Below are 15,791 nucleotides of genomic sequence, written 5' to 3'. Positions count from 1 at the left end.
TCCCACATGGGTCACAGAAACCCAAGCACTTAGTCCATCATCATCTGCTGCCTCCTAAGCACATCAGCAGGAATCTGGATCAGAAGTATGGAGTAATCAAGATACAAAATGGCACTCTGAGACTGGAAGCAGGCATTCCACATAGCAGCTTACTCCACAACACAACACACACCAAAACACTTGCAGTTTAAACAGGGACAACAGCAACTGCCTCTACAATAGTCTCACAGCTTTACCAATTTCAGTCTTCCCTTTTGTAAGAAATCACAGCATATTATCAAAATGTATTTTCCTTCAGCAGGGCTTTACCTTTGTGGCTCCTCTACTCAGAACACTCACGGATCACCAAGGCAAGAGACGAACTGACGCCAGGCCAAGGCCAAGGCACCTCTGCAAACTCACGTCTCCATATTCCAGGGCAGAATGCCTCACTTTAGGCAAGATGCTCACCCTGTTGTCTCTCAGTAAGGTGTATTTACCCTCTAACCCTCTGAGTAACAGATTAGCTTACATTTTTCTCTTACTTTTGAGTGGAGAATTTTCAAAAGAAGTAGGATAGAGACGAGAACAGGCTTTACTCCAAACCAGCAAAGATGAAAACAAAAGCTCTCCACAGGCCCTGTGTTCACCAAGCAGCTGGGAATATCTATTATATCACCAAGCAGACGGGCTCAGCACACCGGCCAGTGAGACATCATAGCTCAGGTCAAAGCTCTAATCTGGAATCTCTGGCTCATCAGTTACTACCTATGTGATCTTTGTCTTCAATTGCTTAAACATTTCATTTTGCTACTACACATTACCGCAAACAAAAGAACTGCTTATCTTTTCATTATCCACTGCAATGGCTCTCAACTCCCAACAGCAAAATCACCTGTGATTTTGAAGTTTCCCAAATATACACTACAAGTGAAGGATGCCAGCAAAGTTTAAAAACTACTGTACTTAACACCGTGTAAGAGTTTTAAGTACAGCAGTACTTCCGGTCCAGTTCTTTGCTATGGCCTGGGAAAGCAGTGGAAGATGGCCCAACTCCTGGGGACTTTGCACCGACGTGGGAGACCTGGAAGAAGCTACTGGCTCCTGGCTTCAGATAAGCCCAGCTCCCATTTGGGGAGTAAACCAGCAGATGGAAGATCTCTCTCTCTCTCTCTCTCCCCACCCCTCCCCCTCTGGCTCTACATTACTCCGTAACTCTGCTTTTCAAATAAATAAATAAATAAATCATTTAAAAAAGAAAAAAAAAGAATAAAGGAACATACATCAACAAATAAACATGAGGGCCAGCGTTGTGGCACAGGGGGTGAAGCTATCACCTGCAATGCCTGCACCCTGCATCAGCACCAGTTGTATCCCAGCTGCTCCACTTCCAATCCAACTCCCTGCTGAGGGACTAGGAAAAGCAGGGGAGGCTGGACCAAGTGTATGGGCCCCTGCTACCCATCTGAGAGACCCAAATGAAGCGCCTGGCTCCTGTCTTTGCCTTGGCTCAGCCATGGCTATTGAGGCCATCTGAGGAATTGACCAAGTAGATGCAATGTCTAACTCTCACTTTCAAATAAACAAACAAAATTTATAAAATAAATAAATAAATATGGCAACAAATTCAATTTCAAAATGTGTAGAAGAAATCTAGAAAAACTTACCAAGTTAAATGGTGAAGCCCACCCTATTTATCCAGGAAAAAAGAAAACTACATATAGACAAGTACCAGTTTACTTGACAACGTAAGGATAAGAATGATGGCAGTGTTAAACCGCTGTCTGTAATGATGGTATTTCTTATAGGAGCAGTGGTTCAAGTCCCAGCTGCTCTGCTTCCAATCCACCTCCCTACCAATCCAGCGGCAGCAGATGGCTCAAGTACTTGGGCCCCTGTCACCCACATGGAAAACTTAGGTGAATTCCTGGATCCTGGCTTCGGCCTGGCCTAGCCCCCACCACTGTGGCCCACTGGGGGAGTGAACCAGCGGGTGGAAGATCTCTTTCTGTCTCTTACTCTCTCTCACTCTTTCAAATAAATTAAATAAAAATTAAAAAAAAAAAAACAGTGCAGAACAATGTTTAATCTGAAGATGACATGAAAAGCCCAAACAACTAGTAAGAAACTCAGAAAGAATCATACTCACTTGCTTTCTTCATCCAAAAGATGCAGCAGTCCTGTTGGTTTTTTGCTAATGAGATTGATACAACAGCTATTATCAATATAATCTATATTATGCCAGCTGATTCCTTCCATTCTATATTCCTCCTAGGAAAACCAAATAACAAAACAATTTATTCATCTTGCAGAAAATATTAGATATGCAATAACAAGGATTTTTAAAAGCTTTTATCAGACTTTAAAGAATGATCTAAGCTTTTTTTAAAAATATTTTTCACATATTTATTTAAGAGAGTGTGCGACAGAATGACACTGACCAACACAGAGCAAGCTTCCATCTGCTGGTCCACTCCCCAAATGCCTGCAACACCCTGGACTTGGTAGCCAATAGCCTGGAACTCAATACCAATATCCCATGAAGGTAAAAGGAATTTAACTCTTGAGTCACAACTGCTGCCTCTCAGGGTCTGCATTATCAGGAAGCTAAAGTAAGGAGCCAAGTCTGGGACTGAACCACGGCACTGTGAAGAGGAACACAGGGCAGGTAAAGACTTCGGCCATCTTCCACTACTATCCCAGGCCAGAGCAGAGAGCTGGATCACAAGTGGAGCAGCCGAGACTTGAACCAACGTCCATATGGGAATGTCTGCACTGAAGGTAGCAGCTTTACCCGCTATGCCACATTACCTGGAAAGGTAAATGCTTAATGTTTTCCTGGGCCTTAAAGTGTGTTCAAAATTATTTGTTTTTTTCTATTGCACATAAAGTGTTCAGGCAGATTGAAATTATCTCTTCTTTCAACACTTGTCAAATTCAGCAGTGCAGTGTCTTGGCTTGCAATGTTCCTTACTGAAAGATTTGTATTTACATGAACTATTTCTTTAATAATTATAGAATCAAATTTTCTCTTTCTTCTGTTAGTCCTGGCAAGTTCTTTTTTTCTTTCCGTATCATTTGATAAGCCTGCTACTATGTCTAGGAAAGTAGCAGAAGATGGCTCAAGTGGTAGGGACCCTGCCACCCATGTGGGAGGCACGAATGGAATTCCTAACTCCTAGTTTGGGCCAGGACCCACCCAGGCCATTGTGGCCTCTGGGGAGTGAACCAGAAGATGAAAGATTATCTTTCTCTGTCACTGTGACTTTCAAATAAGCAAGTAAATCTTTAAAAAAAAATCCCACTATGGGAACAAATATATGCTGCTGCTTTTATTTTTACTGAATTTTGCTTTATGCATTTTGAGTCTATGTTATCAGATATTTATAGATTTGGGAATATAGACTTCCTATTGAACTGATCCTTCTAGCATTATGAGATAATCTTTTTATTTCTATTAATGCTTAAAGTGTGATATTAAAACAGCTACAAATACTCACTAATTTAACCAAATCTTTTTAAGATTTATTCATTTATTTGAGAGGCAGAGTTACAGACAGAGCAAGGGAGAGACAGAGAAAGATCTTCCATCCACTGGTTCACTCCCCAAATGGCTGCAACAGCTGGGGCTGAGCCAGTCTGAAACCAAGAGCTTCCTCCAGGTCTCCCATGTGTGCAGGGGCCCAAGCAGTTAGAACATCTTCTGCTGCTTTTTCAGGCGCATTAGCAAGGAGCCGGATTGGAAGTAGAGCAGCCAAGTCATGAATTGGCAGGCATATGGGTTGCCAGCACTGTAGGCAGCTGGTTAACCTGCTACACAACAACACTGGCCCCTCAATCTCTTCGGACTTCTAACTTTCTTCTTGAGCACCACACGTCTCTGAGCAGCAGCAGCTGTTTACTTCTGTAATATATCCAGTCTGGCAAATCCCAGGTTCTAGTTGGAGCAACTCATTTATAATGTTTGATTTGGGGGATTTTCTTGCGCATTTGAGAAAGAGGAAGGGAAGGAAAGAAACAATAAGAAAATGCTCTCAGGCAGGTGCTGTGGTATTGTAGGCTAAGCATCCATTTGCAGCACCGGCATCCCATATGGGCGCCGGGCATGTCCTGGCTGTTCCTCTTGCAATCCAGCTCTCTGCTATGGCCTAGGAAAGCAGTAGAAGACGGCCCAAGTGCTTGGGCCCCGGCACCCATCTGGCAGCCCCAGAGCAAACTCCAGCCATTGCAGCTGCAGCCATTTGGGGAGTGAATTAACAGATGGGAGACATTCCTCTCCTCTATCTTTACATCTCAAATAAATAACATCTTTAAGAAATGCACTCATCCTCAAGGCACAGATGGGCCAGGCCAGAGCTAGGAGTCCAGAACTCCTGGTCTCCCACATGGGTGGCCAGAACCCAAATACCTGAGTCATCATTCCTGCTCCCAAAGTCTGCAACGGCAGGCAGCTGGGGTCGGGATCCAGGACCCAGGACTAGAACCAGGTACTCCAATGTGGATGAAGGCATCTCCGACCACCACACAAAACACTCAACCCGATCCATTTATTTCTAATGCAATCATTGACATTTAAGGGATTAAATCAACCATCTATTTGCTACTTCCCCTTTCTCAGCTTTCATTTTCTTCTGTCAGTTATTTCTATTTTACTTATACCCTATATTAATCTCAAAAGTTTTACATCCTTATACTACTTTGTGGATATCCTAGATACCATCACATATATCCCTGATTACTTAGTTACTAATTATACTTATTAAGAGCAACGTCTAGCAAATAGTTTATAACTTAATTCATGTAAAGATCTTAGACTACATGAAGTTCCATTTACTCGCTTCCTAACTTATATGCTATTGTTTTTATGTAGTTTAGTTCTACTTAAACAATACACTATAAAAGTTATTTTCTTCCTTTGATTTAGTTCAGAGTCACTTAGATTTGCCCCTTCTTTGTAATTTTCATCACTCTTCATTCCTTCCTACATCTCTGAGCTAGAATCAGGGATGTATTAGCTACTGACTAACAAGTTTTAGCTCAAAGGAAAATAGCCCCTCGTCTTCGGGCTTCCATTGCAGAAGTAATTTTAGCACCAGGATGAAGTCTTCTTCCAGTGGACATTGAATTTTCTCTAGGCAGTTGGTGCTAAGAATGCTAGAAATTCTATACTTCTGGGGCCGGCGCTGTGGCATAGGAGGTAAAACCACCACCTACGATGCCAGCATCCCATACCGGGCACCCATTCGAGCTCCAGCTGCTCCACTTCCAATCCAGCTTCCTGCTAACTTGCCTGGGAAAGCAGCAGAGCATTGCCCAAGTCCTTGCTCCCCTGCACTCATATGAGAGACCTGGAAGAAGTTCCTGGCTCCTGGCTTCGGACCACCTTAGCTCTGGCAGTTGAGGTCATTTATTCTCTCTCTGTGTCTCTTTCTCTCTCTGACTGCCTTTCAAATCAATCAATTAATACAGAGAAAGAGAGAGAGATTGAGAGAGAGAAATTCTACATTACTTTAACCTGACTAGGGTTGAATGTTTTACACTGAAAACATCCTTGTGATGCCTGTCCACTTCCAGTTTACCCTTCCTCCTAACATGTAGCCTTTTCAGAGTCTCGGCCTAAAGGCTACAGGAGCAAGCAGGAGCCTCTTCCTTGCTGGGGAGTCTGGAGAAAATTCTGCTCAGGTCCTCAGCCCCTCAAGCCTACTTCTTTTAGAAGCAGCAATCCCTGCCCGCAGAGAAAAACGTCTCTAGGAACAAAACTGCCCCCAAACGATGGGCTCCCTTTCCTGCATTCCCTTCCTCCTTCGCCTTGGCCCTAAGAAACTTCTCTTATTTGAAAGTATTCCGATGCCTTCAAGTACATTTGTTACAGTCTTTTTGTACAAAAAAGGCTCCAAGGCACTTTTCATCAGAATTTTTTAGTCTGCCATCACCAGATCAGGACAAAACTAAAACTCATTAGATAAAGAACTCAAGTAAGATCCCTATACTCTGAATTTTCTTCTCTATGAAGTGCTAAATTAGTACAATGCCTGGCACACAAGTGTCCCTCGGTTTACTAAGAATCACAGATGTGAAAGATAATTCGGAGAAGGTAAAAAAGGCAGTGTTAGAAATGACAGACAGAGGAGCCGCCTGCAGTACCAGCACATGTGAGTGCTGGTTTGAGTCCCGGCTGCTGCTCTTCTGATAATGCAACTGGGAAAGCAGTAGAAGATGGTCCAAGTCCTTGGTCCCCTGCATTTGCGTGGGAGACCCGGAAGAAGCTCCTGGCTCCTGGCTTTGGATCGGCTCAGCTCTGGCCATTGTGGCCATTTGAGGAGTGACACAGCAGAACTTTTCTTCTCTCTCTCTCTCTGACTCTAACTCTGCCTTTCAGATAAATAAATAAATCTTTAAACAAAAAAGAAAAAAAAGAAAGAGAGAAATGATAAAGGGAAATGTCCAAGTCTCGGACACCTGTCTGCTGTCTCTTACACCCACTGTCTCTGCCACTACCTTGACTCAGGACTCAGTTCAGGCACTCTGACTACCTCAGCAGGCTCACAGACGGTCTCCTTCCCACAGATAACTTCTGTTCAATCCACCTCTCAAGTTCCAGTTCAACTCCTCTGGCACACACACTTCACACAGCTCCTGTCTATAAGAAAAATCTCATTTTCTCACCCTGACATGGAAGGCCTCGATGTTAATTATATTGTTGCCTTTACCAAAAACCCCTCGTCCTGACAACTTGCTGAACTCAAATTCACTTTTCAAAACCATAGTATAATCACCCCTGGGGAACTGCTGCAGACTTTCAGGTCTTCAAACAACTTCCCCCTCTGTGTGAGCTATTTACCTTGAACCTGATTACAGAAGGTACCATTCTGCATAGCAATTATTACATCACTCATCCACCCTAAGTGCTAACGGATACCATCTTGACAAAAGATGGAACTGAACCACATAATGATATTCAAATTTTTCTCACAAAATGATGTTTAAGAGTTTGTTTTATCATCTTCTTCAATCTCCTTAGTTAATTCTGTATCCAATGAATTCAACAACACAGTCACCAGTTATCTAGGTCATATGAGGCACCAGTGATCCACCATGAGTAAGACAGTTAATAATTATTATTGCCAATAAATACATGGTGAGTGGAAAATATAAGGAAATGAAAGGGAAACCAATGTGAGGGTATTACAAAGAGTTCACAGGATTAAAAGCTAAATTTATTTTTGTTACAAAAAATTTTGAAGTTTATGCTTGTTTTTCATAATGCATTTTTCACAAACTTTGTTATTTCTCCTATGCACGGATTTCAAAAATATTCAGCACTAAAATAAACTTTTTAAAATTTCTTTTCCATGAACTTTTTAAAAGCGTCCCCTAACAGAATGGCAAAGAAGACTGGCACAGCGGCTTACTTAGCTAATCCTCCGCCTGCAGCACCGGCACCCCAGGGTTCTAATCCAGGTTGCTCCTCTTCCAGGCCAGCTCTCTGCTGTGGCCCGGGAAGGCACTGGAGGATGCCCCAAGTGCTTGGGCCCTGCACCTGCATGGGAGACCAGGAGGATGCACCTGGCTCCTGACTTCGGATTGGCGCAGAGCACTGGCCGCAGCACACCGGCCTTGGCGGCCACTGGGGGGGTGAACCAACGTTAAAAGGAAGACCTTTTGCTCTCTCTCTCTCTAACTCTGCCTGTCCAAAAAAAAAAAAAAAAAAAAAGAATGACAAAGAAGCAAAAAGTCTTTAAGCTTCCCTTAAATTACATCAAAGACACACCCCACTGTACTGTGGTGTAGCCACCATCTGCTACACCAGCATCCCATATGGTCACTACTTCATGTCCTGGCTGCTCTATGGAGCTGGTTCACTCCCCAATTGGCCACAAGGCTGGAGCTGGAGCTGCGCCAATCCAAAGCCAGGAGCAAGGAGCCTCCTCCAGGTTTCCTGCATGGGTGTAGGGACCCAAGGACATGGACCTTCTTCTACTGCTTTCACAGGCCACAGCAGACAGTCATATAGGAAGTGAAGCAGCTGGGACTCGCAAACCAGCGTCCATATGGGATGCCAGCACTGCAGGCAGCAGCATCACCCACTATGTCACAGCGCCAGCCCCAACTGGCTGCTCCACTTCTAATCCAGCTCCCTGCTAATGGCCTAGGAAAAGCAGAGGAAGATGGCCCAAGTGCTAGGACCCCAGCATCCCACAAGGGAAACCCTGAAGAAGCTCCAGCCTCCTGCACTCAGCCTGGCCACTGCTGCCACCTGGGGAGTAAACCAGCAGATGGATGATCTATCTTGCTATCTCTTTTTCTCTTTCCCTTTCTCTCTCTCTCTCTCATCATAAGTTTGCCTTTCAATAAATATATAATCTTGAAGAAAAAAAAAGGTATGCCCCACGGATCAGAAAACACAAGACAGAATACTGAGATTTGAGAGTTAAAAAAAGATGGTATAATTTAGAATCTGAATCTTCTGATCCATAATTATATCAGATAATCTAAAATTATGACATTCAAGGTTGCAAGCAAATCAAGACTGCCCACCCCAAGTAGTTACAAACACATTTTTCAAAGACCTATGAAGCTTCTTTTTCAATACAGCATGATTACAGCCTAGGCATTTCTTAGGGGTCTTTTATGTCGAATCTGGACTTCTAGAAAAGTTAAGAATAACTTCAGTTTATAATAAAAGAACAGCTTTCTCACTCCAAAAGTAGTCAACCTGTCTTCTGCTTCATGATACATGGGGCAGCTGCTGCTTTACTTCATAAAACACAGAACACAGTCAACAACATGAACTCCCCCATTCTCCAACACCTGTACCTATCTGCAAAGGAGAAGAGATAATAATTTAACATGACCTAAAAAGCCAAAGCCATAGAAACATGGCTTAAACATGACTTAAAAAGCCATGGACAGGTGGCCAACACTGTGGCACAGTGGCTTAAAGTCCTGGCCTGAAGCTCCGGCATCCCAAATGGGTGTTGGTCCTAGTCCCAGCTGCTCCTATTCTGACCCAGCTCTCTGCTATGGCCTGGGAAAGCAGAAGATGACATCCCAAGTCCTTGGGCCCCTGCACCTGCATGGAAAGACCTGGAGGAAGCTCCTGGCTTCTGGCTTCAGATGGGAGCACCTCTAGCTATTGCAGCCAATTGGGGAATGAACCAGCTGATGGAAGACCTCTCTCTCTCTGTGTGTGTGTGTGTGTGTGTGTAACACTGACTTTCAAATAAATAAATAAATCTTAAAAAAAAAAAAAAAAAAAGCCATGGACAGGATCAACAGACTTAGTTACCATGTCCAGCTCAGCTTTTGGTTAAAAGCAAGAGTTACGGAACCTAAGTCTTAAATTTTTTAAACTGGCATTAGGCACCATCTGTAAAATTAGATAAAAACAGCACCTACTTGATAAATAACTTGATAAATAACTAGTTATACTATAACAAAGGATATTAACTTTCAGCAGTTACAGTGTAGCAACCAGCTAAAATGCTGTGTCTAGAACTTCAGCATTCATCAGAGCAGCCAGTACTAACTCAACTCTGCTTCTGTGAACTACCGTGAACCTTTAAGCCACAGCCAGTCCTGAAAGCTAAGACAGAGCAAGAGCCCAGGATCCAGCATTTGACGATACAAAGTGCTCATTTTCCCCTCTTTATAGCCTTGCTAGCTGTTGTGCACTATCTGGTCATTTTCCATTCTTCACCACTGCCCTTGGATTGAGTTGATGAACCCTGCCACTGCCTATGTCCTCACATACAAAATGAAATTCTACCCCAAACAGTTACTGATTTCAAAGCTAGTTTGAAGTAAAAGCCTACATTTTGTTCAACTTCACCTTTATTCTAATAATTAGCATGGAATCTGAGTTGTTTTTTTTTTTTAAACTGTGAACTGTGAGATTCTCACAAGAACTAAGTGGTCACCCATCTTAGTAGCTCCAACCTTCCTGCTGCTTTGTATCCAAAGAACTTCAAGACTTCAGATTCTATTAATTAGCTATTCAATCCCATCACAGAACTGAGACAAATACAGTCAAAGGAGCATACTTAGCATTACAGTTCCAAAGGCCACAGAAGCAATTAAAACAGTTAACACCAACAAATCCCCCCAAAACATCCATGCCATCGTTTTGTTCAAAGGAGAACTTAAACAAGCACTTATTAGCAAATCTGTGTACTACCAAAGAACGCTGCAGAGCATGGCTTAAAAACTTTGCCCTGATTTGCTTTTTGCTTACAATGATATAACAAACATCATATCTACTAAAATACAAGACTTAAAACGCAGACTATGACTTTTACACAAAAGTGTGTGTGTGTACTGAGGAGAGGCAGGCATGCACAGGTACTCACTTGCTCCAATTTGAAGATGTGCTGATTAAAGTAGTGTTGTAAACGTTCATTAGCAAAATTAATACAGAACTGTTCAAAGCTATTATTTTCATAATCTTCAAATCCAAAAATATCAAGAACACCAATGGACAAAGTCTATAAAACAAGACAAAATTGTGGTTTAAAAATTACACCCAGATTTATTTAATACTAATATCCAAAATATAATTAAGTTAAGAAAATGCACAATTTTTTACAGATTTATTTATTTACTTGAAAGGCAGAGAGGGAGAGACAGGGAAGAGGTCTTCCATCCACTGGTTCCCTCCCCAAATGGCCACAACAGCCAGGGCTGTGCCAGGCTGAAACCAATAGCCAGGAGCTGCATCCTGGTTTCCACTGTAAGGACAGGGGTCCAAGCACTTCAGGCATCTCTGCTGCCCTCCCAGGAGAGTTAGCAGGGAGCTGGCTAGGAAGTGGAATAACTGTGTTACTAGCCAGGGCTCAAAACACTGCACCACACCACTTACCACCAAAACGCTCATTTCTACAGCCGTGGAGAGGGGATTATTTTGGGCCACCATTCAACCATTAGGTATCACAAATAAAAAGAATTTCAGATTTCTTTTATTATAGAAATGTGCAAAATAGGGCTGGTGGTCCATTATATTCAACTCAGGAATCCCTAGGCTCTGAGATAGCAAGGAAATAACATGCTTTGGGGTAGCCTGCGGCCACTTAAGTTAAAAATCAGAAGAGCTGGGTTATTCCTATCTATGCCAAGAGTACTGTGGGATATCTCCTATTTTGACTTTAATATCCCAATAAATAGAATTCTGCTTTAGGAACCAGATGAAAAAGGGTATTTAGTCATTCTGAGCTAGGCTACAAACAAGATACCTGAACGTGTAGTTTGTTAGTTTAAAATGCTTTAATAGGGGCCAGCGCTGTGGCCTAGTGTATTAAGTCACCACTTGCAATCTCCAGCATCCCATATGGGTGCCAGTTCGAATCCCAGATGCTCTGCTTCCGATCCAGCGTGCCCTGATGTGCCTGGGAAAGCAGCAGCAGGTGGCCCAAGGGCTTAAGCCCGAGCACCCACATGGGAGAGCCAAAAGAGCTCCCGGCTTCAGCCTGGCCCAGCCCCAGTTGTTGCAGCCATTTGGGGAGTGAACTACCATATGGAAGAGCTCTTTATCTCTGTCTCTCCCTCTCTCTAACTCTGCCTTTCAAATAAATAAATGTTTAAATAAATAATATGTTTTAATTTTACTTTGAAAGAAATATGAGGTTTAAAATGTTGGATAGCAGAAATGAAAGAAAGGAAGGAGAAGGGAGGAAGGGAAGGAAGTATTCTTGGAATCATAGCTATGAAATCTGTTCTTTGTGTATTAATAAATTTAAAAAGCAATTTAAAAATTTTTAAAAGTTGACTGTGTCTAAAAGGGATATATACTATTTAAAAAGAAAAAAAGCAATCCCTTCCTCTTCCTTAAAGTCTGCTCCCTAAAGCAAACAATACTCAAATCTTTTGACCTTTTTTTTAAAAAAAAATTTATTTATTTACTTGAGAGGCAGAGTTACAGAGCAAGAGAGACAGAGAGGTCTTTCATTCACTGGTTCACTCTCCAGATGGCTGCCAACGGCTGAAGCTGACCCAATCCAAAGCCAGGAGCCAGAAGCCCCTTCCAGGTGCAGGGGCCCAAGTACGTGGGTCATTTTCTACTGCTTTTCCAGACCACAGCAAACAGCTGGATCAGAAGAGGAGCAGCTGGGAAACAAAGCGGCGCCCATATGGGATGCCACATGCCACTCTTGATCTTTTGATAGAATACAGATCAACTTTATTCTTCTATTTCTTCCTATGTTGCTTCTAGGAATTTTCTTTCTAACACCTTACTATAAATGAAGGGAAACCTGATCTAATACCTACATATACACATTCTTCTTACCACACTACACCATCTTTGAAATGCACACTGGTACAATGACTGACAGTTTCTTCCTAAGTCTGTACTAAGATGATTTGCATGATAAGCCCTGTTGACTAAGTCTAAGTCCTTAAAAAGACAGGAAAATACTACAAGTCCATGTGAGGAGAGGGGTTGACCTGCCAAATGGGAAGCTTGTATCCCCAATCGGAATACCCTGGATCCAAGTTCCAGCTCTGCTCCCAATTCCAGCTTCCTGCTAGTGCATACACAGAGGCACAGCAATGTGATGGGTTCTGGGTCCCTGTCACCTACATGGGCAACTGGGATTGAATTCCCAGTTCCTACGTTTGTGGACGTTTAGGAAGTGAACCAGCAGATAGGAGATCTCCGCCTGTCTGTCTGTCTGATGTCTGTCTCTCTGCTTCTCAAATAAAAGAAACAGCTAAAAAAAGTTTTTTAAAATTAAGTCAATTTGATAAATTACAATCTTGAATATTTAAATTTAAATACTATAACTTACATAATAAATTATAATTTGTTTTATCACTGAGCGATTACTTAAAACTTGAAAAATTAATATAAGATCAATTTATGACAAGTAAGAATAAAAAATCTGACATTTTAATTAGCCTCAAGAGACCAAATGTTCCATAAAGTCTGGTGAGAAGGTAAAACTGTATTAACAGTAGTAATGCTATGGGGCCGGCATTGTGTCATAGCAGGTAAAGATGCCACCTGCAAAGCGGGAATACCACACGGATACCAGTTTGTGTCCCAGCTGATCCATTTCCCATACAGCTCCCTGCTAAAGGCCTGGGAAAGCTGCAGAAGATGCCCCCAAGTGGTTAGGCCCCTGCACCTCACATGGGAGTCCTGGATGAAGTTCCAAACTCCCATCTTCAGCCTGCCCAGCTGGGCCATTGCAGCAACTTGGAGAGTGAACCAGCGGATTTAAGATCAATCTCTCTCTCTCTCCTTCTAACTGTGTCTTTCAAATCAATAAATAAATCTTAAAAAAAAAGCTCATGTAGCTAAGTAACTAGTTACATACAAAATATATGTGATCCTGTACATCTACAGAACAATCAAAGTAAGTAGCTGAAAAGAAGGAATGACAAAAAAAAAAAAAAAAAAAAAACAGAAATAGTACAAGGATATTTTTTGCTCACCTTTTATCACTGAACAGTACAGTATTAAAAGGGGACAGTGTCCCTTATCTGGTTAGGAGATACAAACACTGATCATTTCCAATGTGGGTAAGAGGTTTGGCAATTACATATATTACTTTCCAAGTCCAATATTTTTTGGAAAGCAATTTTGCTGCAACACCAATCAATTTTTTTATTTTTATTTCATTTTATTTGAGAGGTAAAGGAAGAGAAAGAAAAACAGTGAGAGAAACAGAGAGCTCAAACTGCTGGTTCCCTCCCCAAATGCCCAGCCGTGTACAGGTGGGATTGGGCCAGGCTGAAGCCAGGAACTGGGAGCTCCATCCAGGTCTGCCACATGGGTAGCAGGGCCCCTAGCACTAGAGCCATCACCTACGGCCTCCCAAGGTCTGTATGAGCAGGAAGCTCAAGTCAGGAGCTGAAGCCAGGCCTCACACCCAGGAACTCCAATGTGGACCATGTATGTGTCCGCAATGGTATCTTAACCAGCAGGCCACACACTCACTGTACTACCAAGTTTTAAAACACACAAGTCCTTACATCAGTCACTGCATTTTGAAGATTTTCTCCTAGAAAAATGAGCACAAGCAAGAATGTTTGCTCGGGGATGGAGCTGTGGCACAGCGGGTTAAACCACCACCTGAGATGCCAGACACTCATAGGAGCACCAGTTTGGGTCCTGGCTGCTCCACTTCTGATCCAATTTCCTCCTCTAGTTTCTGGCAAAGCAGCAGAAGATGGCCCAATTACTTGGGCCCCTGCCACAGACACAGGAGACCCAGACAAAGTTCTGGGCTCCCGGCTTTGGCGAGGCCCAACCAGCTCCAGCTGTTGCAGCCATCTGGGGAGTTAACCAGTGGATTTAAGATCTGTCTCTCCCTCTCTGTCACTCTGCCCTTCAAATAAATAATAAATCCTAAAAAAAAAAAAAGGGGGGGGGGGGGCGGCACTGTGGTGCAGCAGGTAAAAGCCCTGGCCAAAAGTGCAGGCATCCAATATGGGCGCCAGTTCTAGTCCCGGCTGTTACTCTTCCGATCCAGCTCTCTGCTATGGACTGGGAAAGCAGTAGAAGATGGCCTAACTCCTTGGGCCCCTGTGTGGGAGACCCAGAAGAGGCTCCTGGCTCCTGCTTCAGATCAGCACAGCTCCAGCCCTTGTGGCCATCTGGGGAGCAAACCAGCAAATGGAAGACCTCTCTCTCTGTCTCTACCTCTCTCTGTAAATCTTTCAAATAAAATAAATCTAAAAAAACCCCACACATTAAAAAAAAGAATATTTGTTACAGCACTGTTCATAACAAAAATGAAATATCTGAAAGGTTTTTTTAAAAAGATTTATTTATTTCTTTGAAAGTCAGAGTTACACAGAGAGAGGAGAGGCAGAGAGAGAGAGGTCTTCCAACTGATGGTTCACTCCCCAATTAGCTACAATGGCTGGAGCTGCACCGATCCGAAGCCAGGAGCCAGGACCTTCTTCCAGGTCTCCCACGTGGGTGCAGGGGCCCCAGGACTTGGGCCATCTTCTACTACTTTCCCAGGCCATAGCAGAGAGCTGTATGAGAAGTAGAGCAGCCAGGTCTCGAACCGGCACCCATATGGGATGCCGGTGCTTCAGGCCAGGGCATTAACCTGCTGCGCCACAGTGCCAGCCCCCTGATAGGTTTTATTTTAATACAAAATTGTTTGTCCTGATTCTGAAAACCATAATTTTCCTAAAAAATAAAATGTAATAAACCATTTTAACTTAGACACAAAATAGCTAAGTTTTATGGGAGTATTTATGGTACACAACATACTATAAACCAAAAAATTACTAAAAATATGGCATACCATATATACAGTAATATAGAACTTACTTCAAGAGATCTTAGGTAAACCAAGTTCAAGTTTGAGACAATACAGACACCATGATTGTATCTATATGTACACCATTGAAACATAAATAACTTGAGCCAGGAGTCAAGTCCTAAGCAGAAGGCCAGATGCTTACCCTGGGGCCGTGGTTTAAGCCAGTCCTGACCCAACTTGTAGCCGATCAGAGACTGTAGCAGGTAAGAGACAGGCAACTCCACGGATGAACTTGGGTCCTGCCCTCCCCCTCTGAGTTCCTAAGAAAGGACATAGCCAGAGCCCCTGGACTCTGGAAGGGTCCCGCGCCTCCAAAGGCATTGCTCCATGGCAGGTCAGGATCCTGCGTCAGCCTCGGGCTATCAGCTGCACCTGAAGCCTGGGGCGTCTGGCCTTCTCTCTGCCAAGAAGCGATTACAGATAAAAAACAAAGACCTTCCCTTCCTTCAGAGCTGGCACTGGGTGAGTGAGAAGGTGTTCCAGGAACTGTGGACTTCATCAGGTCAAGACAGGGGGCCGAGAGTCCGGCAAGAT

General features: G+C 43.1%; 1 protein-coding gene across 10 annotated transcripts in view; it reads right to left on the bottom strand.

Moving 5' to 3' along the window:
* The window catches only part of MYO9A (myosin IXA), a 278,674-nt gene that overhangs the window by 159,825 nt on the left and 103,058 nt on the right, over window positions 1-15,791 (bottom strand). For all 10 annotated transcript variants that reach the window (XM_062206520.1, XM_062206521.1, XM_062206519.1 and 7 more), the window contains 2 exons: window positions 10,329-10,463; window positions 2,129-2,250 (listed from right to left, as the gene is read on the bottom strand). In XM_062206520.1, the coding sequence (XP_062062504.1) occupies window positions 2,129-2,250; window positions 10,329-10,463 (257 nt within the window). The remainder of the gene's footprint in view (window positions 1-2,128; window positions 2,251-10,328; window positions 10,464-15,791) is intronic.

Source organism: Lepus europaeus, chromosome 11 (genome assembly GCF_033115175.1).
Source record: "Lepus europaeus isolate LE1 chromosome 11, mLepTim1.pri, whole genome shotgun sequence".
Lineage (NCBI taxonomy): Eukaryota > Metazoa > Chordata > Mammalia > Lagomorpha > Leporidae > Lepus > Lepus europaeus.
This window is presented reverse-complemented; position numbering and strand designations above follow the sequence as displayed.